General features: G+C 34.7%; 2 protein-coding genes across 3 annotated transcripts in view; one reads left to right on the forward strand and one right to left on the reverse strand.

The window, feature by feature from the left end:
* The window catches only part of LOC112052475 (alpha-tocopherol transfer protein), a 35,520-nt gene extending 17,924 nt beyond the window's left edge, over positions 1 to 17,596 (forward strand). For both annotated transcript variants that reach the window (XM_024091571.2, XM_024091570.2), the window contains exons 2-7: positions 9,431 to 9,610; positions 10,291 to 10,385; positions 11,807 to 11,960; positions 13,337 to 13,530; positions 14,159 to 14,420; positions 15,120 to 17,596. In XM_024091571.2, the coding sequence (XP_023947339.2) occupies positions 9,431 to 9,610; positions 10,291 to 10,385; positions 11,807 to 11,960; positions 13,337 to 13,530; positions 14,159 to 14,420; positions 15,120 to 15,151 (917 nt within the window). In that variant the 3' untranslated portion in view covers positions 15,152 to 17,596. The remainder of the gene's footprint in view (positions 1 to 9,430; positions 9,611 to 10,290; positions 10,386 to 11,806; positions 11,961 to 13,336; positions 13,531 to 14,158; positions 14,421 to 15,119) is intronic.
* A 27-nt stretch (positions 17,597 to 17,623) lies between these two features.
* Positions 17,624 to 26,956, reverse strand: LOC112052474 (alpha-tocopherol transfer protein-like). Its single transcript, XM_024091569.2, has 6 exons — positions 26,403 to 26,956; positions 24,726 to 24,820; positions 23,259 to 23,412; positions 21,458 to 21,651; positions 18,893 to 19,154; positions 17,624 to 18,188 (listed from the first exon to the last, which is right to left on the reverse strand). The coding sequence occupies exons 1-6, from the start codon at positions 26,578 to 26,580 to the stop codon at positions 18,145 to 18,147; spliced, it is 927 nt and encodes a 308-aa protein (XP_023947337.1). The 5' UTR covers positions 26,581 to 26,956; the 3' UTR covers positions 17,624 to 18,144.
* Positions 26,957 to 27,548: the final 592 nt, after the last annotated feature.

Consider the following 27,548-nt stretch of genomic DNA (forward strand, 5'->3'; position numbering starts at 1 on the left):
TCTTACCTTATATGTGCTACGGAAATATCTGATTCGATCATGTGAGCAGAATTCAAAAGTCTTAGAAACCTTATTTCTAACTTATTTTGTATTGAAACCTGAATTATTTAAAATTTCAAATATATTACCTAGCTATTTCACCGCGGTTAAAAAAAAGGCCAAAAGAAGCAAAAGGCTAAAGGCTAGCTCATTTCTTGCTCAAAGGAAATGCAGCCTGTAATCTTGCCACCCTTGTTCTGTACTTGGTAATAAATATCCCACGTGGGCTTTTTTTCAAGTTCTTGATTTATGTACAACTATTTAAGAATAAGTTAGCTTAAGTTTCTGATTGTACACGTTTTCAATAATAAAAAATAAATACATTATTTATCATGTATTTACATATTACACACCTCATGAATTTCCATCGGAAGAAAAGCCGTTTAATCTATGTATCTATGCTTAAGATAGAATAGGTAACTAGTTAAGTAATTACCTACTTACGTAGTACCTACGAATGGAAAACTGCACTGACCTGACTTAACTTAACTTTAGTTGCGTAGACAACTAAAATAAAATCAGACAGACAATGATTGTTATATATTTAAATGGTTATCTATCTACATTGACTAACTACCTACATTTTATATTATCTTTTAACGATTTAAGTAAAGCAATGCTTGAGCCATCTTGAGCAATCAAACTGAGGGTTGGTTGGTTTTATATGACTTTCGAATCATCTGACACGCGGGCGAAATACACCTACCTAATAAAACAAATGAAAAAAAACTTTAGACTGTATAATGAAGTGAACAACTATCCGTTGTCAGAAAATGACCAAAAGAGCACTTGTGAATCAGACTATTGGTTTTCTGCCATACAGTAAAGGATCTTCACCTATCTGTTTACTGGGCTGAATTTCTTTAGGCAAACCATTGTCAATATATTTATTGACATAATTATTTAATTTGGTAAATACTTTTCATTCAGTAATTAGATGGGTAAAGGTCGTTTCTAATTCGCGTCTGACTAAATCAAAAATCTACTATATAAAAATAAGTCGGGTTTTCCTTCCTGACGCTATAACTCCAGAACGCTCGAACCGATTTCCACGGTTTTGAATTCGTTGGAAAGGTATCGGGCTCAAGGCTAGGGTAGGGGTAGGTGTAAGTCAAAGCGAAGCTTGGCCGAGTCCGCTAGTAATAAATAATAATAACAAAAATAGGTACAAAAAGTTCGACAAAAGTTAAAAATTGGCCGTGACCTCTAACACAAGCTTGCTTCTTGACGATGTATTTCCATTGCTTAACCCCAAGTCACCATGACAGCAATGCATGGTGACCCATTATTTTATCCCAAGTCACCATGCTGCTGTCATGTGACTTAGGATAAAATAATGTGGTGAGCTCCCAGATCCTTCCACATCAGTTTTCTATGAAGTTTTATCTCCTGTAGCCACTGAAAACCATTTTGTGTCGGGTTAATTTATTTGGGCCCGAGACTCGGCGTTGCTAAAGTTAAAAAATACACTTGATTAAAGTTGTTTTGGAAATTTACTCACATAAGCATATAAATCACCGTTAAGTAGTTGAAGCTTTGGAAAATACCACGGTAGGGTACCGTTTGTCTACGGACAAAAACATGCTCATAAAATCAACCTGATTAGTATTAAAAATAGATTTATTTTAAAAGCTTGTTTGATCTAGTATCTGTTGCCAGCTATGCCATAAATTACTATTTTCGGTACGTATAATTTTAGATCTTAAAGGTGCATAAGCAATATAATAAAATTTTGGGTTATTAATTAAATGTTTTTAAAACGTAATGTCCTCGAAGGTGCAGGTAATTAGGCTATATATATTTTTATATATTATTTAAATTTATATCTTCCTGTGTACATAAAGCTAATTATAACTGAAATTTAAAAAATAAACATTGTTTTAAGTCATCACTTTTAGTATACAATTACAGTGTAACCAATAAAAATTATAATTAGTTTTCATGTATAAAATAAATAAAAATATAATTAAATCTGTTCCCACAGAGATAATAAAAAAAAAACGATCGTAAAGGGTTGTCTTTATACCTCGTTATATCGGATTACCAAAGCCAACCACTCCTAAGAATACCATGATGTTTTAATTCTGTCATCATTATACTAACGATTGTAGGCAGCCTAGGAACGTTGCTTTGTTTGGAGTGCCTGGAGATATAAACAATAATAAATTTTGATGATTACGAAACATCGACGAAAAGCCATACATTATGAAACTATTAACGTTTACGTCAAATGGGACTTCCGTCGCATCACGTCTTTGATATTGTCAAGTCACGCAACGAACGAGTACTGGAACCATCTACTGTGACTCAGGAAATAGAATGCGACAGGGTAAACCCGCTCTCTGTACAACTAAAAGAGTGACTGTACAATGTGCATGCAAGAGAATGCTTACAAGAAATCCCGATTATCCTATCCTACTTCCTACTAATGTTATAAACGCGAAGGTTTGCATGGATCTTTGGATGTGTGTACTATAACGTTGCAACTACTGCCCTTGTAGCCAAGAGGCACGTCGATTCTCTTTCTACGATCGCAAACGCTTTGAAATCTAGAAAAATGTATAGGAATGAATGACATTTGGTATCGACAGGTCACGTGATAAAGATCTGTTATTCACATATATTTTTCTATTGTCGAAGCGTTTGCGATCGTAGAAAGAAAATCAACGTCCCACTTGGCTACAGGGGCTGAATCGATTTAAACGTATATAGATAGATAATACTCTAGATTAACACATAGGCTACTTTGTATCCCGAAAAAATCCATGGTCTTTGCGAGATTTGCGAAAAACTGATGGTTATGGTGATATGAATGTTTGTTACTCTTGCACGTCTTGACTATTGAACCGAATCAGCTGAAATTAGGAATTGAGATAGCTTATAGCTTGGATTAACTCACAGGTTAGTTTTTATCCGAAAAAATTACATATTTATTGTTTGCGGGAAACGTCGCGGGGCGCAGCTAATATCATCATAATGATTTAACTGCTATATACAAGGTTATAGTATCCATAACTCCATGTGGGTTACAGACTTAGGTTGACAACGGTAACAGTTCTTTAACGACTAGGTACAATAGAATAGTCAATAGACATTAATTACTGATAATGGCTTAACGACCGACGACGGCTTAACGTGCTCTCGAGGCACAGAGATGTGTCGTTCATCTCAACATCATCAGGGTGAAAATCTCAGCTTTCTTCGTTATCAACCCACATTCGGCTCACTGCTAATAGTTCACCACGCTGGCCCAATGTGTATTGGCAGATTTCACACTCGTATAGAATTAAGAAAATTCTCTAGTATGCAGGTTTCCTTACGATGTTTTCATTCACCGTTTGAGACATGTGATATTTAATTTTTTAAAACGCACACAACTGAAAAGTTGGAGGTGCCACAGCCTCCTGAATCGGAGGCAGAGGTCAAATCCATTGGGCTATCACGGCTTACATCAATTGAAATTTTAATGCTTACAGACGATTAAATTACATACAAAAGCAGAAATTAACAGTTGTGAAATAGCGATTACCAACTTTATTTTTTCAATCGATGACTAATTCTACTATTGTTTCACAGCGATCTTATGAGTCAGAATTACTAATTGAATAGGTGTTGTATAGTATAGCTGTCTACCTTCGGATTTAGCTTTGAATTTGAACAGACAATTTGATAGTAGACAGATGATAGACAAACGCGTTGGTACAACGATTTTATACTACAAAATCATTACGATTTTTTTTTATTCTTTACAAGTTAGCCCTTGACTACAATCTCACCTAATGGTAAGTGATAAAAACGTTGGTTTGTCCGTAAAAATTCGGCGGTCGGAAAATTCGACGACGATATGAAGCCTAAAAAAGATTAACTTCAAATTTCCTATGTGCACTTTCCGCTATCTTGGAAAAGGGTTGAAGTCTAAGGTTAAATTCAGTTTTTACAACGGTTCTCTGTTAAGATACGAATATTTTGATTAAATACTTTTTTGTTGCTCTTTATACGGTCTATAATTAAGGTCATTTACATTTTTCACCTTAGCTTTTTACGTCATATGGAAAATTCAGCTGTCTCGGTTAATTTGCATTTCTAAATGTATATTCTATCTATCTATCTATCTATCTGGCGAGATTGTGGTTGTTAACTCTATATACCTACATAAACTCCTAAAAACCGGAAATTGAGTGGCTCAGAAACCAATCGCTAGGTTAGGTTGGAATTTTTTTTTATTTGTACGTTCTTCAATTCATAAACAATATGTTTCAGTTCACAAACTATCAACAGTTCACAATCTTGCGAGATAGATTATAATCTAACGGTATTTACAATTTTACGGTGACATATAACAACTGGACTATGTGTATAAACTGAAGGAAAACTAAAGGAAATCCTCAGTTTATATATCAAAATATCCCAAGCCAAACGAACTTCCCGGAAAAGATTGATCACAAATAGTTGGTGAGGTTTATACTTACCTTATAGTAGCTAGGTAGTAGTAGGTATATACAGTTAAACTCGGGTTTAGAGCATTTATAAAGATGTGACAAAAACCATGCCTACTACTACTTAAATAAATATTTATGACCCCTGTATGTATATACTAAACAAAAAACATATTTATTTTGATTGGTCATTTTGTTAATTCATTATTAAAAGCATCTAAATGAAGCAAATAACCATAATAATATTATGATATGTAGAATACATGCAAAATATGTTTACTAGCAAATCATGATATTTTATTAGCACCAACCTATTTATTAATTACTCAGTTTCTATATTTGGGCCTTACTTGATCTATTCTTGGATGTTATTTATTCTCGAGCTATTAGATAATATTATAAACGATGGCCAATACCGGACGTAAATAGCTTTCAAAACGCAGCATGCGTCTTTTTATTTATTTTTATCACCTAAAGCTAAAACGCAAAAATACGCTAACTTTAAAACTTAATGTAGACTAATTGTCTGAACCAAATATTTTCACATAAATACCCAAAATAAACTTAAGTTTCTGATGAACAAAGTTATGAACTTTTACGTCTATAAGTTGAATACTTTTTTTTTAAATAGCAATTTAAAAAGTGCTGTTCTTGTCATATTTTTCTTTTTGACGTGCTTTTTTATTTGTTCACGTAGTGTGAAGGGTAATACCTAGATGGAATCACCATAATAAACTTATATAAAAACGCCCAATCCTTCAAGATCATTGACCGTAGAATCAGAAAGAAACATCACGATTTTACGAATTTACTCTTTGCATCAGAAATCAGACCTCTACGCATAGAGGTACGAATGGCATCTTCATTAGTACCTTTAATTCATTTCAATTTCGTCATTGTTGCGTCATTACAATCGATATTTTTTATCAGTTTCATGTCCTAATGAGAAAGTAATGTTGTTTTTGTAATTTAGCAGTTAATTAAACTTTTGCTTAATTCTTTTCAGTCTATGTAGGTACCTACAGAAAATTCTAGCTATGCTGCAATTTTTACATCGCGTTTTCAAAAGTGTCTACACATAAATTGGTGTCAGGGCCATGTCAGTCATGCGTCAGGGACGAATAGGTACCTTGAATATCAATAAAGAGTAATTTTATTTAGGTGTTCTTTATTCATATTTCGATTTTACCTTTTAATTCGATAAAATTTCCTTCACATCTGAACTAGAAGATAATATTTTTTTACAAGAGTAAATACTCACCTACTTTTTGTTGTTTTTTTTATTTATTTCAAAGAAGTAACAATAATGAACACTTTCTCGCTAAACTGAAGACCAGTTTTTTGTCAAGTTGACGCTCTTTATCCTACTTACCTACTTGCTAATTTAATCCTGCCTTTAAATTAAACAATATATATAAACAATATTTTATACTTTACCTAAAGTATTAAACTATATACATCCATATAAGATACAAAAAGAAACTGCACCGTAACTCCGGAACGGCTAACCGGATTTAATTGAAAGTCAGAGAGATATAAGTATTAAACGCACAAGAAGTCATTAATTTTTTCCAATTATCCAATGTCACTCTAAAACTAATCAACAACAGAGATCGGACGTAAGGATAATTCTCGAAGAAGATCGATAAAGGCTGAATTCCACGTGGACGAAATTGTGCCTTGTGTGTGTGTAGATTATATTAATTTAAATAGCTTTACGATGAAGGTGGAAAATAACTTGGATCCGGATGAGTGCTTCTTAGTTGGAAAACACATTGGTTTTCACGCAGTAGAGTACCTACCTGTTTTGAAATAACTCTTAAAACCAGTTTAATAAGGGTATCGCTTTTTATAAATTGATCTAATATTATCATTTTATGACTAATTCATTATTTACGGATCTACCTTATTTAATAGGTAATTTAGCAACTTTATTAGTTGTATCTTATACCTAGTGCCAATTTAAATCTTAGGTCATCCAAATCGATTTTCTATGAGTTGTTGGTAAAATTACTCTTCTTAAAGTAAAACTTTTTCAGCTACTCCACTGACCTCACATATGCACAAGTTTGTTTTTAACGTTCCTAAACACACAACTTGACCTTATATATTTAGGTATTATTTGTTTAAATGATTTTTTTGTTTAATATGCGACTCAATGAAATGCGCCTCAGTTTTGACGCGATAAGTGACATATTATTTTTATTATAAAATATTTGGCGCGCCATTAAAAAAAAACTTGCAATAGGGCAAGCAAAGCGAAATAAACGAAACGAACGTAAAGCGAACGTATGGATGTAGCCGTCCCTTTCATCGACCGTCCCAGTAAGTGTAGTACATGGAAAGGTACCAAGAATTCTCGTCACTCTTCCGCGCCGAATGATTCCAGTGTCCAATCACACAAGGCAATCAATAAATGTTAAGAATTTTTCATCTGGCTTTTAAAAGGTTAAATATGCATTTTAACGTGATACTTATTTAATTATAGGCAGATACCGAGAATCAATCATTAATTTACCTGTTTATACTTGGTTAAGAATTTCAAAAAAACGTTCCATGACGCAAAATGGATTTACTTTAAACCTCTCGTAACTTAGGTTGCGGTTGCGGGTAATGATTTTTTATAGGAGTAGACCGTGCTGTATGCTGCTAGCTTGAGACAGTGGTGGATTTACCAGTAGGCTAAGTAGGCTGGAACCTAGGGCGGCAGATTTTAAGGGGCGGCAAATTTGACCCAAAGAACTTTCTCTTTACGGAAATAAATACGTGACGATTATTTTAATATTTTAGTCGTACATCCTGGACAGTCTTACTAAAATATTAAAACTTGCAATTTTATTGACACAATTTAAGGTACCTAATTGTATTGATTGCGAACTAGGATACCTATCGAATTTCAGTGTTCAGTACGAAATGCAAAAATCCAATAGCCTACTGACGGCAAATTTGTAAATCCGCCACTGGCTTGAGACCTTTTTTAAGTTCACGCATAAGGCCTATGTCCAGCAGTTGACGTCCATTGCCTGTTAATGATGACAGTGCATCATGCATGTAATTTGATTAAACAGTACCTAGTCGAGGCATTTTCTCATGACGCTAAGGATGTTTGTACCTACTCTTTCACAGAAATTTAAATAGATTATGCCCTGGACGAACACATAGGCTACGTTTTAACCCTAAAATTTCTATAGTTTCCGCGGGTTTATGAAAAACTAAATTTCATGCAGAAGAACTTGCGTATCCTCTAGTCTTATGTTTAAGTCATCCTAGAATTGTAAATACCGTTAGATTATAATCTATCTCGCGAGATTGTGAACTGTCGACAGATTGTGAATCGCAACATACTGCTTACAATTTAATGTGTTAATTTAATTACTCGGTAGATTGTCAGGATTTTTTTTATACGTTAACAAATAGAAGAATACCTAACCTAACCTGGTTAGGTTACGTTGGTTTCTGGTTTCATACCTAACCTAACCTGGTTAGGTTAGGTATAAAACCAAAAACCAACGGTTATAGGTTTATAACTGTTAGTTTCTGAGCCACTCAAGTTCCGGTTCTTAAGAGTATGTATGGAGTTCACAATCTATCGACAGTTCACAATCTCGCGAAATAGATAACTAACGGTATTTACAATTTTACGGTAACATATATATGAAAATAAATTTTACTTATGCAAAAAAAAATACATGCAGTTGTATTACTGTCTATTCTATCTTGCTTTCGTTACATTTTTCATATTGCACCAGTCAGCGGTCCATTGAGCACGTGACCTACTAACTACCTGCCTTACTACTAATAAATGCAGTCAATTGTACAAAAATAACAAAGTGTGCATTACCACTGCATTTAGATTATATTGACCTTGTAAATATGAGCAACTTTATATCAATTTAGAATCTAATATTTTCTAAATTGGCTAAGGTTATTTGTTACGGTACGTAACACTTCGGCCATGGCTAATTAGTGCCCTAACGATAAAGATGCACCGCCAAGTGTTTTAGCGTTATTTAGTGAGGATGTCTTAATTGATATAGGTAAAATAAACTGGTGTCTAATATCACAATTAAGTTAAACATCGTCACATAAGTGAGGAAAATAAAATAAAGTATAAAATCAGGTTGCATCACTAGAATGTAACAGTAGTTGACGTCAAGCAGGCAGCCGGTCATGAAATTTTAATTTATATTATAATCGAAAAATATATATAGAATAAAAAAATAAAGACAAGGAGACGAATGGAGAGGATTGCCTTATTTTGCCGACCCCAGTTACGTAGGATAAGGGAAAGAAAATGATGAGGTAACAGTAGAATTAATATTGTATAAAGACTTATGATTTTAAATAGCAAATGTTGAGGTTTTTTTTGTTATTCTTAGCAGAACATTCCGAACCGGTGGTAGCCTACACAATGTAATCAAACTTGACGATTTTAAAGTGTCAGAAATGAGGATATCCGTCTATGAACTAAAGTCACAGACATAGCTCAGCGAGTTGCGAAGTTAAAGTAGCATTGGGCAGGGCACTTAGCTCGATAAACGTTGGGGTCCCAAGGTGCTGGAATGGCAACACCGTACCGGAAAGCGCGTTGTTGGTTGACCCAACACTGGATGGGCTGAGGACTTTAAGCGGTTTGCAGGAAGCCGCTTGATGCTTGCAGCTCGAGATCGTGGTGTTTGAAAGTCTATACGAGAAGCCTAAGGACGTCCTTCGGCCGATAATGATCATGATGATGAAACTACTTTAAAAAATATAGTGTTTTAAACAATATTCTTCATCATCATCAAATCAGCCGATGGACATCCACTGCAGGACATAGGCCTTTTGTAGGGACTTCCAAACATCACGATACTGAGCCGCCTGCAAATTCCTGCGATTTGCTTCTTCTTTTTAAAGTACTCTAAATGAACTTTTAACTGTAACATAGCACTAAACATCGATTTTCTCTATTCCAGTATCACAGCACATGCTGTCAGACGTGGACACGCTCCCCAGCGTACAGCTGGGCGACTTCCTGCTGCAGTTCGAGCTGGAGGAGCCCAGGGAGTCAGTGCTGGAGATAGCGAGGCGAGAGCTACGGGAGACGCCAGAAACTGTCAAACCCGCTGTGGAAGAGCTCAGGAGATTGCTAGAAGGTAAAACATGCCTTCAGATTATGATCATTTATTTATTTATCATTTATTTAACTAATATTGTTTGATGATGATATGTTTTGGTTTTTTGTTTGTTTTTTACGATTTAACTCAAAAACTATACCAACGATTTTATTATTTAACTATTATAAAGCTACATCTTCGCTAAGTAACCCTGGTCCCACGGGATTGTACCTCGAACACGCAGGTGAAGCCGCAAAGCGTTTGCTATTCGGTTCATTAGTATCTATTTATTGATTGAATCTTGGTCAGTACAGAAATGGGAATTCGGGTGCAATTTCCCAAGGATCCTAGGAGTAGTAACGATTCAAGGACTATGATTATAATCAGTTTCAGTTGCTTAATCCACTTCTTCAAAGTAACTATCTGCTCAAATTAATACTAATTAGAACTGCATTCCATTAGTTCCATTATTATCCATTTAAACAAGCTTAGCTATTTTAGTTACATTTCAAAAATTATTTAGTTCTTTGGTTTTTTCTTTGTCTGTTCTTCGCTAAAATTCCTGATAATTTTTTAAACAAGTTTAATATTTACATACTTTTAAAACGCCTTAATTCATATTTGGTGATTCGAGCAAATATTCTGTTTGACCACTTTACTCAGTGGTATTCAATGTATTAGAATTTCGAAGATGTACACGGATGTTGTTTTTGTTCCAGCGGACAAAGATTTAGTGGTGCCCTTGGAGCGAGACGCGTGGCTCATTAGATTTCTGCGACCTTGCAAGTTTTACCCAGAAAGTGCATACGATTTAGTAAGTAACTTATACTGAACATTTTTATTAGCAGCATGTACTGATATGTCCTCTGCCTCCGATTCCGGAGGGTGTCCTTTTCAGTTGTGTGCATTTTAAGAAATTAAATATCAAGTGTCTCAAACGTTGAAGGAAAAACATCGTGAGGAAACCTGCATACCAGAGAATTTTCTTAATTCTCTGCGTGTGTGAAGTCTACCAATCCGCATTGGGCAGCGGCAGCATGGTGGACTATTGGCCTAGCTCCTCTCATTCTGAGAGGAAACTCGAGCTCAGCAGTAAGCCGAATATGGGTTGATAATGATGATGATGATGATGATGATGATGATGATGATGATGATGATGATGATGATGATGATGATGATGATGATGATGATGATGATGATGATGATGATGATGATGATGATGATGATGATGATGATGATGATGATGATGCATGTATTATTATGGGAATTGATCCAGTGAAATTTGTGAACCTTCTTGGTGTAGTCGAGTCGAAATGCATGCCTCGTTAAGCCCTCCGACATTATAATAAACATCTGATAGTTATCGTCATAGAATCAAACATTATCACCCGCTAAGCGCATGGGAGCAAAGTAGAGGGTCCTATAAGAGGCGAAGTCTGGAACTGGCACCCTTGAAATAGGCTGATAGGAGTAGGACAGTATTGACGACCTTATTAAAATAGACACAAAGCATTTTGTTTAGACAGCCTTATCGGCATATATATTAAGGCGATATGGCTGATGAATAAATATTTCAGAATCATCAATATATATTTTACTTTCTCGATCTATGATCGAGATATCTCAATGCGATCACAATGCGAACGATGTAAAGAACCATAGACCTTATAAAGAGCGACATGAAAGTATTGAGTCAAAATTTTCCTATCTCAGCGGAGAACCGAGTTATAGTACTAACTGACTTCAACCCTTTTTTTAAGATGACGGAAAATGCACATAGGAAATCTTCATCGGAAATTGAAGATGAGCTTTTTTAGGCTCCTCCCACGTCATATACAAAATTCGGCTATCTCGGTTCATTTGCATTTCTAAGCCGTATTTTCCGACATAACGACTGTATAATAGAAGGAAAAGTCAATAAGCAATAGCCCAAGAAATAAAAATTTCGAAAAAAACAGTATATCTAACGTATCCCAAAATAACAAATTAGCATCAATATTCAATAGTAATTTATACATCGATGATTCTTTACCATGACTTGCATACTCTTTGTATATTTACATTGATTTTTCCTTATCATTTACTAATACTTAGAGTCAAAAAATTATTATATTTGCTAACCGACTAGATTTTAGTAATTACATTTGTTTACTGTCATTATTATTGCATAGACTTTATGTTTAGACGGTACCTAGTATTATGAAAAAACTTATAATGAAAATAATGTGTTTTCAGATAAAGAGGTACTACGCATTCAAAGTGAAGCATCACAAGCATTACGAAGGGCTCGCACCAAGCAAAGAGCAGAACGTCTTCAAACAAAATGTTCTGCGCGTCTTGCCTAACCGGGACCAGTTAGGAAGAAGAGTGCTCGTTCTAGAATTAGGCAGTAAGTTGATAAATTATAAAAATTATAATACACTTGAAGTAGTAAGAAACAAATGTGGAAGTTTTACGACAAAAGAAGTGCAAACTTTCACAGATAGTCAAGGTAAGTGAAATGGGATATCTACAGCTCGTCTTGATGAGAAAAGTTGCTGGTAGAACTAAAGAGAAAAGAGCACAGAAATAAGTCATGGTTGAGGAACACCAGTGTGTACTGGGACTGTGAGACTCTGACGCTCTCGTTCGCTAGCACTTTAAGATAAAATAACTTATAATTTTATAATTACAAATATAGTTATTAAAGCAATTCGTAATGTTGTAGTTCGTAATGCTGATGTCTTGGGATCGTTCGACAGCTCGGGTCTATTAGCAAAAACGTACCGTGGCTATGGTATGATGCCACATAGAAACCATACCAATATCTCTATTGATAGTAGGTATAATAAAAAGTAACTTAACAACACAATGTGAGAATTAATTAATTATTATTAACATCACGTGATGTTTCAGTGAACTTGTTATTAAATAAAAGAGAATTAATAATACACATCAATTTGTCTGTCTGTGCGCTTTGTTGTGAATGTTAAACATTCACAAAAAACGCAAAATTAATTATAAGCTTAATTTAGAACTTATTAGCATTTTAATGGTGATCATAAGCGAGTTATGTAACATTCTATGCATTAAAAATAATGAATTAGTTACAACAAACTGTTATATGTTTTCTATATTAATATTTCTTGTGCTTATATTATATTTCCTCAATTATTGATATTAATTTGCATTAGGTTATTATAGAAGAAACCATACATATTAACAGTTTCGTCTTGATATAGTTTGTTACTTTGCGTGTCCCACTTTTGAATGATGGTTCTAGTTTTGTCTTTTACAGAGGTTTTATAAATAATGTATCAACCTCAAGTGTACTCGTATCAATATACGTCATCTAAATACTACTAACTAATTTAATTAGTATGAAAAAGCCGTAGGGAGACGATGATATATTTTTTTATTTTAAATTTTTTCTAGTTATTTCAAGTCAGTTTCAGTTTCTAATAATATATTGGTAATTTAATATAAATCAAATTAGTTTTCCACTTGAGTTTGATCTAATTTAATATTATTTATCTTCCAATATATTAATATCTAATATTTACCTAAAGATTTTCAAAAATAATTTTGAATACTGTACGTTACCCGAGTAATTTATAATTTTATTTTCCAAAGAAGAACTAAAGGTTCTTCAAAATGAACATTCCAAAGTGTGTACCGATTGAAGATTTTATTAGTCCCTTTGGGAATCTAATTTGCTCGTCTTCGTTCAATCGTAAGATAGTTTTGCAAGAATCGTTCATAAGTCGGCCCCTTTTTTGCTTATAGAAAAGTGGGATCACCACAAATGCTCGCTGGATGAAGTGTTCAAAGGCTGCGTGCTGTTCCTGGAAGCCGCCATGTTGGAGCCAGAGACGCAGATCTGTGGCGCTGTCGTCATATTCGACATGGAAGGTCTATCAATGCAGCAAGTCTGGCAGTTCACGCCACAATTCGCTAAAAGAATTGTAGATTGGTTGCAGGTAATTTAACTAATTATAACTATTTATTAATTGAATTCAAGATTTCATAGTTGTTACTAGTTATTTCAAGATATGTTTACAAATTATTGACTATAGTTGATTTTATAACTATAAAGGGATTAAGGAGATCTATATTTGACTTATCTGTATCCATGATTTCAAAGAGTTCCTAAATAAATTGATGTTACTTAGATAGTCTATCCATTTTGGATATATAGCCTCTATCATGTCATGCACTCGGGCCTCAAAAGCTTTTTTGTACCCTGGCTTTATTCGCCTTAATCTTTTTGACACACAAGTTTACCATGGTTAGTTGTAATTAATTATGTATGTAAGAAAATCTTGGAGTCTTAATTTGACCCACTTTTACACCACCACGATTAGGATGAAATTTTGCACACGCTCTGAGTTCTGATGACAATACATGACTAGCTAAGAAACGTCATTACAGATCCAATATGGCGGCCTCCCCAAGATGGCGGACAGGCTATTTGAAATGCAACCTCATGATATGGGTATCAAATGAAAGGGATTGCTGTCGGGAATACGAAAAAACTATTTGTAATTTTTAGTGCGTGCTAAACGCGTGTTTTTTAGTTTTTTAAACTTTTATACTATTTATTTCCAGGAGAGTATTCCGCTCAGGATAAAAGGCTTCTACATTATCAATCAGCCGTTCATTTTCAACATGATCTTCCAACTGTTCAAGCCCTTGCTCAAAGAGAAGTTGCGCTCCCGTATCGTGTTCATGGGCAGTGACCGAGAGCAACTCTACAAATACATCTCTCCCAAGTTCTTGCCGGACTGCTACGGCGGCACGCTGAGTATACCAAATGTCAGCGGACCACAATGGTTGGAACTATTACTGATCTGCGACAAAGAATTCGCCGGTAAGTTAAATTAACTAAAGATGAATTGAATGAGTGTTGCCTTCGAGAAGGTGCCCCAAGAACCTTAATATAATTTGGTTCCTACTCGTATGATGTTCTTGCTACCTCCGATGACTCCAACTAAGTTATTGAGTGATTTTCTTTTGACAAAAGTTTTAAATCGAGACCTATATATATACGACCTCTACCTCCGATTCCGGAGGGTGTAGGTTTGAATCTGGTCCGGGGTATGCACCTCCAACTTTTTAGTTGTGTGCATTATAAGAAATGCAACACAACCACGTGTCTCAAACGGTAAAGGAAAAACAGCGCATGAAAACCTGCATACCAGAGAATTTTCTCTGCGTGTGTGGAGTATGCCAATCCGCATTGGGCCAGCGTAGTGGACTATTGGCCTAACCCCTCATTCTGAGAGACTCGAGCTTAGCAGTGAGCCGAATATGGATTGATAATGATATACAACTGAGCTGGTAAAAATTACCAGTTACTTATCTTTATCAACCCATCATCACCGGACCACAAGGTTAACGTTCTCGTGATAATGAAAGGTGAAAAAGAACCCTATTTCATCATGCTGCAACGTGATTTTGAGGATGATAGATATATAATGCCTTTCTAGAGAATAAAATGTTGATGTAAAATAACCACGGTAATATAAATTTTTTTTCTGTTTAGTAATCATTTTTGTTTTGGTTTCAGCCATCAACTCCTACGGATATCGGAAAAAATGAACAATCAATGTAAGCTCATCAATTAGTCTATTTAAGGGGACCAGTACAAAATAAAGCACCTACATAAAGTTAAAGTATAAATATAAACCATCGGGCGTTTCGGGCGCCAGTCAATGCTTTTACTGACTTTGTGGTGTTTTTGGGAGAATAAAACATTGTTGTGCATTTTTTGAATGTTAATGTTGCTGTTAAATGTGCAAAGTTAATGTTAAAAACTTGCTGTAGGTTCGTTAAAGTTTGGCCTTCTAGTGATGAATTATTTTTTTCTGAACATATTGTCACATACTATGTAAAAAATGTTAAATATCATCATCATCATATCAGCCGATGGACGTCCACTGCAGGACATAGGCCTCTTGTAGGGACTTCCAAACATCACGATTCTGAGCCACCTGCATCCAGCGAATTCCTGCGACTCGCTTGATGTCGTCAGTCCACCTGGTGAAAGGTTGACCAACACTGCGCTTTCTAGTACAGGGTTGCCATTCCAGCACATTAGGACCCCAACGTCCATCGGCTCTTCGAACTATATGCCCGCATGTTGAGCTATATCGGTGCCTTTAGTTCTTTTGCGGATTTCCTCATTACCCATACACCGAGATTTAATTTTATCGGTACTGTTTGTATTTTGGGCATTTACGGTCCCTGCTGCCTTACATTATAATAAGAACTATTGAAATGTGATATGTTAATTTAAGTTTTTATTGAATTATAACTCGTTATTGAATTTACGGTCACGAGATAAATAGTTTTAGATGTAGTTAGGTAACTTTAGTTTAATGTTCTATTTTTATAATAAAGAAGCAACAAAACGTGACATGAAAGTTAGAATTATTCATTAGTTTTTAATGCTACTTAAATTTGAATGAAACATTACTTAAATATAAATATGAGTAGATAAGTTTGTGCTGGTTATGGATATCTATGTGATGCAATTAAGCCAATAATAGTTTTATGTGGAAACTTATTCGAATGCACAAATAAAAAAAATGTGTGGTAAAATAATGTGATATTTGTGTGAATTACATTGACTACTCCTTAACAATCTATATATTGTTTGTGTCCGTCTAAGACGTTAAGACAATGCAATAATTGTAAACAAATATGGCATCAACCTCAACAGGATCATATTTTCATAATTATCGTTGTAGGATCATATTTAAAAATAAACAAAATCAACAGAATCATAATTAATGTTGTAGGATCATATTTAAAAATCAACAAAATCAACAGGATCATATTTAACGTTGTAGGATCCTCTTGAAAGAAGGATTCCAAAGCTTTAAATCTTTTAGCGATAAACTGCGATTTGCCTTTAATCGGTAAACCTTTAATTTTGTTTCAAGATAAATCAGAAGGGATTTCTAAATGAATTTTCTTATAAATATCCTGATGACTCAAATGCCCGTTATATAATGCACAATTTATTTATATAGCAGCTATGCAATTTCTCCTGATATACAACGATTTAGTCATATAACAATTGAGAATTTATTGTAGCTAGCTAGTGTTTGAGCCTTTTAATAATGTCATGATGTTCACAATTCTGATCTTGCACATTATTTTGGAACTTTTTTGTTGGTTACACTAATTTTTCGTGACAGTTCAAAGGCTGTGATTTACTTGATTTCTACCGATAGATTCGCTTATAATGTCGAGTTACTTTCAATTTAGTTATTACAATAATTATTACAGACAGATCGTCAACGGTCAAACTTTTAATTTTAACGTCAAATTGTAGGTAAACATTAAGAACAAAATACCTAAAAGTGAATTTTCTGTACTTAGGTGTTATTACTTTTACGTAATTATAATCACAAATACAAATGTTCTGATGAGTTATGAAGCATGTATAATCGAATTTAATGAAACATATGATACCTATATATTATGAAAATGTATGTACCTATATATTTTATGTATCTAGTCACGTCTAATATGACGTTACATATAACAGTGTGATATAATTTGAATATAAATACGAATATGAGTGGGGAAGCCTGAAAAATATAAACTTGCGTATATGTATATGAAACAGGGTATTTAATACTTTTTATTTTAGCTTGTACAGTTGAATAATATTATATATTTGTTCAAAAAATATTATTGTGAATGCTATATACTCGTAAGTTGTACCAATCAAATTGTATATTTTGTGTAAGTAACTAAGTATATTTTACTTATAAGCCCGCAAGCTTAAATATAAATAATTACTTAATAAAAATAAAACTGGCATTCCAAAAAATGTTTAAGTACCTAAATGAAACTATTTTTAGCTCATTTCCGTGCACTGAATGGTAATAGATTAAAACAAAAGGTAATTTAATATTATTTATTTTATTATTTACAACTTTATTCTTTTATTTACACTTCCTTACTTCAATTGAAATAATAAAATCAGAAATCATGTATCATATTTTATAATAAATTCTATTTTAAAATTGTTTTTGTAGTTTTTTTTTTAATTTTGTCATCTTAAAACATTGATTAACAGATATTATACAATACTATATACAATAGATTATATAAGTACTTATTCTCCTTTACATTTTAACAAAGGTATACTTTAAAATATCTAAAAACTTTGAAAATATCACCTAAATCTAATCTAATTTTTAACTTTGTTGTTGTTGAAACTTTGTACAAATCTCTTCTAACAAATACAATTTGTATACCACCATTTTCTTTTTTAACAAGCGGACGTCCGCAACTTCGTTCGCGTGAATGTTTTCTACAAATACCGCAGGAATAATGTTTTTTTCCAGATTTCCTAGAATCCAATCTCAATCCCATTAAAATCGGTTAATTACTGTAAGCACTTGAAAAAACACAATATTTTGAAATCACTGACAGGCACTCCAATTTTATTTATATTATTGTTTGATGATTATAACAAATAGCACTTGACAATTATGAATTGGAATGATATACAAATTGTTAGATATCTACATATAATTACTAGGAATCATTTCAATTAATAAATCACCAGACGACTACTTGTTATTGTTGTTTGTACTGTACCCGTATGAAGCAGCGCCTGAAAATAATAGATTAATATAATTTAGCAATATACTGGGACGTATGTACAATATAATCATTCTGAGAGAAGACTCGTGCTCAGCAGTGAGCCGATAATGATGATGATGAAGTATGTACAACAAAGTCATCGAAGTATGGATGTAATATTAAGTTGACAGCAATAACGGCTTTAGGAGTAGGTGTGTAAATGCCAGGCACAGGAGAAACACACTGTGATATATACAAGATGTGTGAGGCATGGAAACCCGTTTACCAACAGCTAAGGTTGCTCAGCAATCTCTCACGGACAGATGATAAATTAAAACATGTTACTCCGTGCTAACACACTTTTTGTTTTACAGACGATCGCGCCTGTCAAAAACTTAATAGCGGTCCGGAGCTAAGGCTAATCCAGTGGCGTAGCGTGCCTTGGAGGGGCCCAGTATCATAACCCGGAAAAAATATTGCTTTTTTGACAAATTTTGTCATTTCTGATGTGAAATTATATAGGCAGTTTTGTATATGTTTTTTTTTAAAGCACTAGATTAAGTGACATTGTGGATTACATTTTACCAATTTTGTGCTTTCACAAGTAAGAGGCCCTGTAGTCCAGGGGCCCCGTATCATTGCTACGGCTGATACGGCGCTAGCTACGCCCCTGGGCTAATCACTGGACAAACTTGCCAATAGGCAAATGTAGCAAATTAGATTTACAATACTTACGTCTAAAGCTTTCCTCATAGTGGTGCATCATTTGCCACATCACCTCCCCCGATATCCCGTCGTCGGGCAATGAACCCCCTATCCTCTGCATCAACGCATCTGCATCTATATGCTGCAAGAGCGACTTTCTGTCGCTGCCGTGGAAGAAGATGCGGGATCTCAACTTCTCGCGAAGAAACGGCTTGAATATCGCGAACAGCATGTTAAATATGTACGGCTGATTGACAATATGTACGCCTTTCAGACGTATCGGGATACAATCCTGTAAAAAAAGAACAATGTTTCTTAAAATCTATATGGATGTTTCTTACTCTTTCATGCAAAAACTACTGAATAGATTGGCCTGAAATTTGGAACAGAGATAGATTATAATATGTATTGACACATAGGCTACTTTATATCCCGAAAAAAATACTAATCCCTACGGAATTTGTAAACTTAATTTCACGTCCTCTAGTATTTACTAACAGAACAGCAAACGCAGTTTAATAGTAATTACCTACAGCTCTTTGAAACAGAGCTCGTCAGGGGAAGTACCGGCATTGATTGGTGCCGCTAAGTAGCATTATTGCTGTTTCAGTCAAACTTTGCCGGTTAAATTACACTCACGCGAGACTTTGCACATATACCTCAATTAGATTGAAGTGAAGATTTAAGCCACAACAGCTCCACAATTATGGGGCCAAAACCAAATCGTAAAGGTCTTAGGTTGTAACCTCGCCGAATTAGATTATTGTGTCACAAGCTTTTTATTTATTTAAGCGGAAGAGCAAAAAAATGCGCTCGACGAGTATTAAGTAATAAGAGTAATAGATATTTTTTATATATTGAGAACCATTTATATTTTTTATATATTGAGAACCTCCTAGTTTTTTGTGTACCTAATCAGTTAAAAAAGATATGACTAGTGGCAAAAACTTTTTAAAGCTAATTTTTATTCTAATTATATTTTATTTATTACCCCACTGTCAGTGCCATCTACCGTAACGTTCCGGTACGATAATAATCAGGTGAAGTACATTAGAGTTTTTTTTAAATAAAAACCATCTATTCTTTAACATTTTAGGCACAAAATTATATTATTGTATATAAACAAACAACTTATTACAATACGCATTCCAAATGGTCAAGTAGATAGGCAATGTGAAGCTTTAAAGAGCCTTGAGGCATAAGTGCTCTTGAGTTACCAAGGACCAGTTTTGAGAGAAAACTTTATAGTTTCACAAGTGGCTCAAAGTCTATACCCAAATGCTTCGCAAATAAACGTAGGTTCATCGCTTAAGTTCGCGGCACATGAGTGTTTATATAAAATCTGTATTTTCTTGTCGAATGAGTTTGTAATTCATTTGTATCTCTCTGTCTAGCACGATACTATAGATAGAGATGAATTCAAAACTCACACAGTCGAGTTATATTAACATCGCTACAGAATAGCGACATAGGTGACACAGAAGCGACGCATTACGCATACTTGTTAAAAAAATTTAGAAGAATCTGTGACATGTGCCAAAGGCATCTGCTCCGCTACTGTCCTCTGCCGTCATAATACTACGCAGGCGACGACGAGTGATGTGCGGGTGATGTGTTACTTATAGCAATGGCGTAGCTACCCAGGGGCTAGGCGGTGCAATGCCCCGGGGCTCTCAAGCTCAGGGGTCCCTCGAATCCTTACCAGAAAATCGCAATGGAACTGAACTTGGAAAATTTTGAAAACGAAACTGAGCTGATGATAAAGTAGCTTAGCATTTTAATAAATTTAATATTTTTACTGGATAAAAGCTAACCAGTTTAAATAGTAATGGGGCCCCATTTTTAGTTTTGTGCCAGGGCCCTTGGTTACCTAGCTACGCCACTGACTTATGATAAAACTTATAAAAAATCTCTGATTCCCTTGGTAACGTTTATAACTAGGGAACGAATCGTTTATTCTTCTTTTTATCTTTTCGAAGTAATAACTTCTTATAGGAGGGTGAACCGCACCGTAACGTAACTCGTTACGGCGCCACTCTGGCTTCCCTTTCTCTCACGTATACGGCAGCAGGTTTAAGTTATCACTTCTGTGCAAGCGTCCTGAGACGCATACATTTTTTAATTGTTTTTGTCTAATATTTTTGTAAAAGGAACTAAAAATTAAGAAAATTGGAAAATTTTCGAAAATCTCCTAAGTATTTACTTAGAATGCATCTTTTCAGTTACGTGCATTTTAAGAAATTAATTATCACGTGTCTCAAACATCGTGAAGAAGGAAAAACATCGTTAGGAAACCTGCATAACAGAGAATTTTCTTAATTCTCTGCGTGTGTGAAGTCTGCCAATCCGCATTGGGACAGCGTGGTGAACTATTAGTGGCCCTAGCCCCTCTCATTCTCAGAGGAAACTCTGAAAAACATTCTCGAGCTCAGCAGTGAGCCGAATATGGGATGATAATGATGATGATGACTTACTTAGTAGATACATTATGGATGTTTGTTACTATGTCACGGCACACAGGCTAAACGTATCTTTTTCATCCACGAAACCGCGGTTTACTTTATGATTATATACACAAATCTATTTATAACCCACCTGAATCCAATCAACGACCATCTTCGCGAATGAGGGTGTGAATTGCATAATTTGACTGAAGGAGAGTCCCTTCAGCTCCAGGATGACGGACACTCCGCAGACCTGCGTGCGAGGCTCCACCATCGCGGACTCCAGGCCCAACTGGACGCCACGGAACACCTCTCGCAATGGCACGTGACGAGGGTTCCAACGTTCTGGAAACGAAGATTTTGTATCCATTTACGACTTTTTGTCATTCTCGATTTGGCTAAAACTCGGCAATATTTTTACAAAATCAACCTCTTTCGGAGTGAAAACAGCATTTGTGTTTTTTTTTATATTCTTTCTTTTACAAGTTAGCCTACAATCTACTACTAACTACAATCTCACCTGATGATAAGTGATGATGCAGTCTAAGATGGAAGTAATCGTCCTGGTATCTTGGACTATATGACACGGCGTTGAGATCGAAGTTATGTAACTTGTAATGGAAAAAAATTGCATATTTTGCACCATGTTATGAATTGCGTTCCGTTCTAAACTAAACACATGTTTGCATAATATGCATATTTCATATTGCGACATTTCTTTTTAGGTTAATTGTAAGAGAATAAGTATCAAAAGTAAATTAAGAAACTTCCTACATAACAAGGTACAGAAGAAATAAATATGGCGAAAGAATTCAATGCCCAATTAATGGCGGCGGAAAAGTTTTTGTTCGGGAGATTAAAATAAAATAAAAAGGGTAAAAATACCCGGAACGTTTAATTACATTTATTAGGTACTACTAGTAATGATCTTTTCCCAATCAAAAATATAGATATTTTTAAAATGAAGCTCATAATATAATAATTATGTAAATGCTCTTAGAAGACGACATATTAAAATTAAAAAAAAAAAACAATTGTTTCAAAAAATATAAGAATAGACAGATACAAGGGAAATTAACAATGCTGTATTGGGAATCATCTATACTAATATTATAAAGCTGAACAGTTTGTTTGTTTGTTTGTTTGCACTAATCTCAGGAACTACTGGTCCAATTTGAAAAATTCTTTCAGTGTTAGATAGCCCATTTACCGAGGAAGGCTATAGGCCAATAGACAAACAGAAAAATATAACAGAAAATCTTGAGGGAAAATCAGAATAGTATTTAGTCAAATATATAATTTGCTTATAACGACGCGATATAAATTATGATATAGATCTGCAGACCTCTAAAAATGTCGGTTACGTAAAGAACGCGATGAACATAAAAAGCGCAACTTGTCCGTCCGTTTATCTTGCGCAGTCATAGCGTATGATTATAGGATGAAGTAATCTCGATTTTGCAACATCACTGCTTCGAATACGAGGCCCCATAATATTCCTATATACCGAAAGATCTTACAAATAGAAATCTCAGCCTCAAGCTTTCAATAAATGTTATTAGCAAGCACAACCACACAAAAATGTATTTATTTGTGTTTGATCTTGTTTTACGAATACACCTTTCTTGTTTTTGCCTGCTACAGATTATCTTAATTTTAATAAGAAACACTAATGGGTATCCACGGCTGGTACGATTGAAGTTTTCCTAATTAGTCCAGGTCATGCTGGTGAGAGTCTTCAACCGTGGCTAGTCAGTTAATTATCACCCTACCGGCAAAGACATACCGCCAAGTGATCTAGCGTTCCGGTATATATAATGTATCATCTATGTCCGGTACGATGTGGTGTAGAAACCGAAGTTTTCATCCCACTCCTGACAAGTTAACACGCTTCCATCTTAGATTGCATCATCACTTACCATCAGTTTCAAAAATCAGTTTGAAATATTTACCACCAGATTCGACGAACATAATGCGTCGACCATGTTGGTCTCTCGGCGACAGAACAGAGACGATCGAGTGGTCGAACGCTAGACGAACAGCGCTCGGATAGAGATCCCGGCAGTAATCCTTGTGTGTTAGTCTGAACTGGTAATATGCCTGTATCTGAAAGTATAAGAACAATAAGTTACCCACGTTATATATATACTCTATTCCCTCGAACACCAGTCTCCGAAAAAGTGTCATCATCATCATAGTATGTAGTATCTACTGCTGAACCTTTTGTAAGGATTTCCAAACATAACGTTCCTGTTGGCTCATTTCATATTTAGGTCTTTATTATCAATCTATTAAAATAAACAACATATCTATTGACAATAACAATTAGATATATCGGGGCATCGACCATATTCCACATCTGATATCGGCGGAGCCGTACTAAATACTAATTCTGATAACGGAGAAGCCGTAGCCTCAGGGCAGGATCTAAGATTTATGTGTCAAGGATGGCAAGATACACAAAGTAACACTATCGGTCATTATTGGAACGACCATTTAACTGTCGTCGATGTCGCCATTTTAGCACCAAAAAAAGTGTAACGAAATAAAATTAAACGTCCTCAAAACGTAAAACATATCTAACTACATATAAGTATTTTTTGTTTTCCTCAAAACGTTCAGAATAAACGGTAAAAGTGCTGGAATGACGAACCCGCACTAATAAGCGCAGTGTTGGCCGACCCCCCACCAGGAGGACTGACGACATCAAGCGAGTCGCAGGGATTCGCTGGATGCAGGTGACTCAGTATCGTGATGTTTGGAAGTCCCTACAAAAGGCCTATGTCCTGGAGTGGACGTCCATCGGCTGATATGATGATGATGATGAAACGGTAAAAAGTTTTTCTTGTACGAAACAATAAAAAATATTATAATTTTATTGTTATTTATCCATGTTTAGGAGTACATTCAAATTAGTTACAGTAGTATACAGCGAGTTAACATATGTATGTATAGTTGAGACAAATTCGATGTTGACCACCAATCAGATGCAAGCAGGTGATAACAACCTATTGGAAACTTCATAATCATCATTAATTTTCAATAATTATATAAAGTAATGCAAACTAATTAAATACTTCAAATTTTATATGAAATTATTTAATGGCAGATGGCATTTATAAGAAGCACATAAATAATTATAAACTACGTTTCCTTAACATCATTAGTAAATGTCCTTATCCGTATGACTTTTGTAACACATACGTGACACAAGCTCAACAGCTTGTATCACGTATGCTGCTTACCTTAGAGATATTTTTGAAGGATTTTCGTTATAATTTGTCATTTTCCCATAATAAAGACCACTTGAAAGGTCTACTGCAAGTCTTGGTCTTTAAGCTATATGTGGCTTATGGATATGTTTATACATACCATCAATTTACCTATCTTTAGAAAAATAAGAAAGCTCATTTGCCTACCTTTTTAAACGCACTCTCTGCATAAAATTTGCACGGCCGAAGGAACTTGAGTAAAAATTCATCATCATCTATTGGAACAACAAGATTTGCTTCTTCTGTAACAAACAGAAATTAATTTATTCACACTACAAATTCTATTTCTACAATAATATCATACTTGGGCATTATTATCTGGATTTTATTTTATTTTTACATTGAGAACTATTGACTGCAATCTCATCGTTTTTATTACCTACTTGACGAATTTAGTCAACCAAAATATCTGACATTTTTACGTATTTGCGTGTAGCTTAATGTGAAGTAGCATTAGAACAAACCTGAGCTAATTCAAAAATAACGTCAAAATTGACCAGACCTGAGTTCTGAAAATAGTACCAACCTTCATTAAAATCTGATTTCGTAATGTTTTTTTTTATTAAATTATCTGACAATTTTTAAAGATGCGAAATAATAATAAGTATAAGTAAGCTATAAAGATTATCTCAGTAATCAGTAACTGACAACCATTAAAAAACTATTCTGTTGTAACCTGCAATTTTGTTTCAAGAGAGAGATACGAATGTAATTTAATGAATGGCACTTGTGTCTTAAATTAGTGGATATATATCTGTTGATTAGGCTCAATTGGTGGAGTAATTCCAGTTCGTTTAATAAGTACGAGTTGACAGAAGTTATCATCTGTACATAATTACCGATATACGATTCGTACCGGTAAACTACAATTTGTTTTTATGGAAATTTACCTAAAGCTAGAAAAAACTAACTCATCTTTCCACAAAACCTTAACATCAGATAATTTTTATAAAACATAGTCCACAGTCTATCTGCCTATATGCTCGCGATAAACTCTAAAATTACTGCATGGATTTTCGGAGTTACACGATGCGGTTTTCAACTAATCCGAATTGGACCTTCTGAGAAGAGACTTATGCTCAACAACTTTATCAAGTTGCCTTTTTTTAGGAATATACTTTGTCAAGGTTTTGTGCAAATCGGTTGAAGTATACGAAAAAACAAGCCGTCTGGGAGTTTTTATCAAAAACACTGCCTGATTCTTGCGAAAATAACAAAAGAAAAAATCGGGCGTGAGTACTGCGTTTAACGATCAATTGTCAGGATTAGCTTTCAAGCGGAATAAAATGCAGGTGACCTTAATGCCTTAGTTCAGATGACGCGATAGCAATCCTGTGACGTCACACCACATGCAGTGGAATCAGCTAGCTTTAGTGAGTACCTACTCGGAAACATTCAACAAATCTTATACGGAACCAACGTCGATTTATCGGCTTTGCTTGCGAAAGTGTTTCATAAATATCAGAGAAAAAAACGTTGCAGCAATACTTAAAACAATTTGTACAAAATGTACTCAAACCCACAATAAGTTTAAAATTATGTTTCAATAATTAAGTAATTTGAATTAATACTAATTACTAAATATAAGATAAATATTAATCCGATAATTAACATACCTATTCTTATTCTTTTTTAACACAATTCATTTTAAGTATTTATACACTAACTTTGGTATTAGGTGTCGACTTAAATTTAGCTTATCACAAAATTTTATATAAATTATTATCATTAATGAGAATATTATCTATTAACAGATAACAAACAACTAAACATTAATAACTAGCAACTGTAATAACTTTTAGTCAGTTAAACGTAGGTACTTACTTTTTAGCAGAGCTCTCAAATCTATAAGACCGTTTTCTATATTTTCCTCTGTCTCTCTTAGTTCATTTCTTGCTTTGTTTACGTAAAACTCTTCTGTTATGGGCATTTTTTCTAATTTAATCTTATGATCCCCCAACATCACGTATGGTGTATCATCTGATTCAAATAGCAAACCCATATTTATATCTGTATCTCCTTAAATATAACTTATATGAGCAAAAATTTTTTTTGCATATAGTTTGCGTTGACGCGTCCACAATATCTGCTTCCACTGGACCAATATAATTGGGAACCCTTCACTCAGGCTGCTGGTTAAGCAACTCGACACAGATTTCGCGATTTACCATTTCATCACACCATAATTTTATTAGAATTGGCTTAATATAACCACCGCCAACCACGATTTAAAGTTACGTAATTTATTAAATATTTCCAAAAAAAAATATTCCGTTAAACTTTATTCAGATTATCGTATTGAAAGAGATTTTTTGTACAATTTTGGAACGCGATCGAAGCTTTATGAAGTCCGCGCTCGACTGTTGGTAAACTGTGGTCTGTGGTCAATCGACGCATAAACGGAGATTGTCCCACTGCCATGGCATGACCACTCACCCGTTATATTCGTGGAGAAAATTCCACACTGAGCTATACATTGCAAGTATATTGTTGTGACACTTTTAGTTGTTGCATTTTTGTCATATAAAAAAAAAATATCTGGAAAAGGATTTTCAAAATAATGTTTAAATTTTTAAAAATACTTTCATTACATTTTTTTTCTTACTCTTTACAAGTTAGCCCTTGACTACAATCTCACCTGATGGTAAGTGATGATGAAGTCTAAGATGGAAGCGGGCTAACTTGTTAGGAGGAGGATGAAAATCCACACCCCTTTCTGTTTCTACACTTCATCGTACCGGAACGCAAAATCGCTTGGCGGTACGTCTTTGCCGGTAGGGTGGTAACTAGCCACCGCCGAAGCCTCCCACCAGCCAGACCTGGACCAATTAAGAAAACCGACCAATCAATCGATCCAGCCGGCGATCGAACCCAGGACTTCCGTCTTGTAAATCCACCGCGCTTACCACTGCGCCACGGAAGTCATCAAAACTGCAAACTGCAGACGCCCCGTGGTCTCACCCGCGTTGT

The sequence above is a fragment of the Bicyclus anynana genome, chromosome 3 (genome assembly GCF_947172395.1).
Source record: "Bicyclus anynana chromosome 3, ilBicAnyn1.1, whole genome shotgun sequence".
NCBI lineage: Eukaryota > Metazoa > Arthropoda > Insecta > Lepidoptera > Nymphalidae > Bicyclus > Bicyclus anynana.

Excerpts from the sequence above, each read along its gene's own strand:
- LOC112052474 (XM_024091569.2), bottom strand. The coding sequence starts at position 26,580 with ATGGGTTTGCTATTTGAATCAGATGATACACCATACGTGATGTTGGGG. Across the intron at positions 24,821-26,402 it reads TTTGAGAGCTCTGCTAAAAA|AAGAAGCAAATCTTGTTGTT; the intron begins GTAAGTACCTAC and ends TGTTTGTTACAG. Across the intron at positions 21,652-23,258 it reads TATGTTCGTCGAATCTGGTG|AACGTTGGAACCCTCGTCAC; the intron begins GTAAATATTTCA and ends CTTCGTTTCCAG.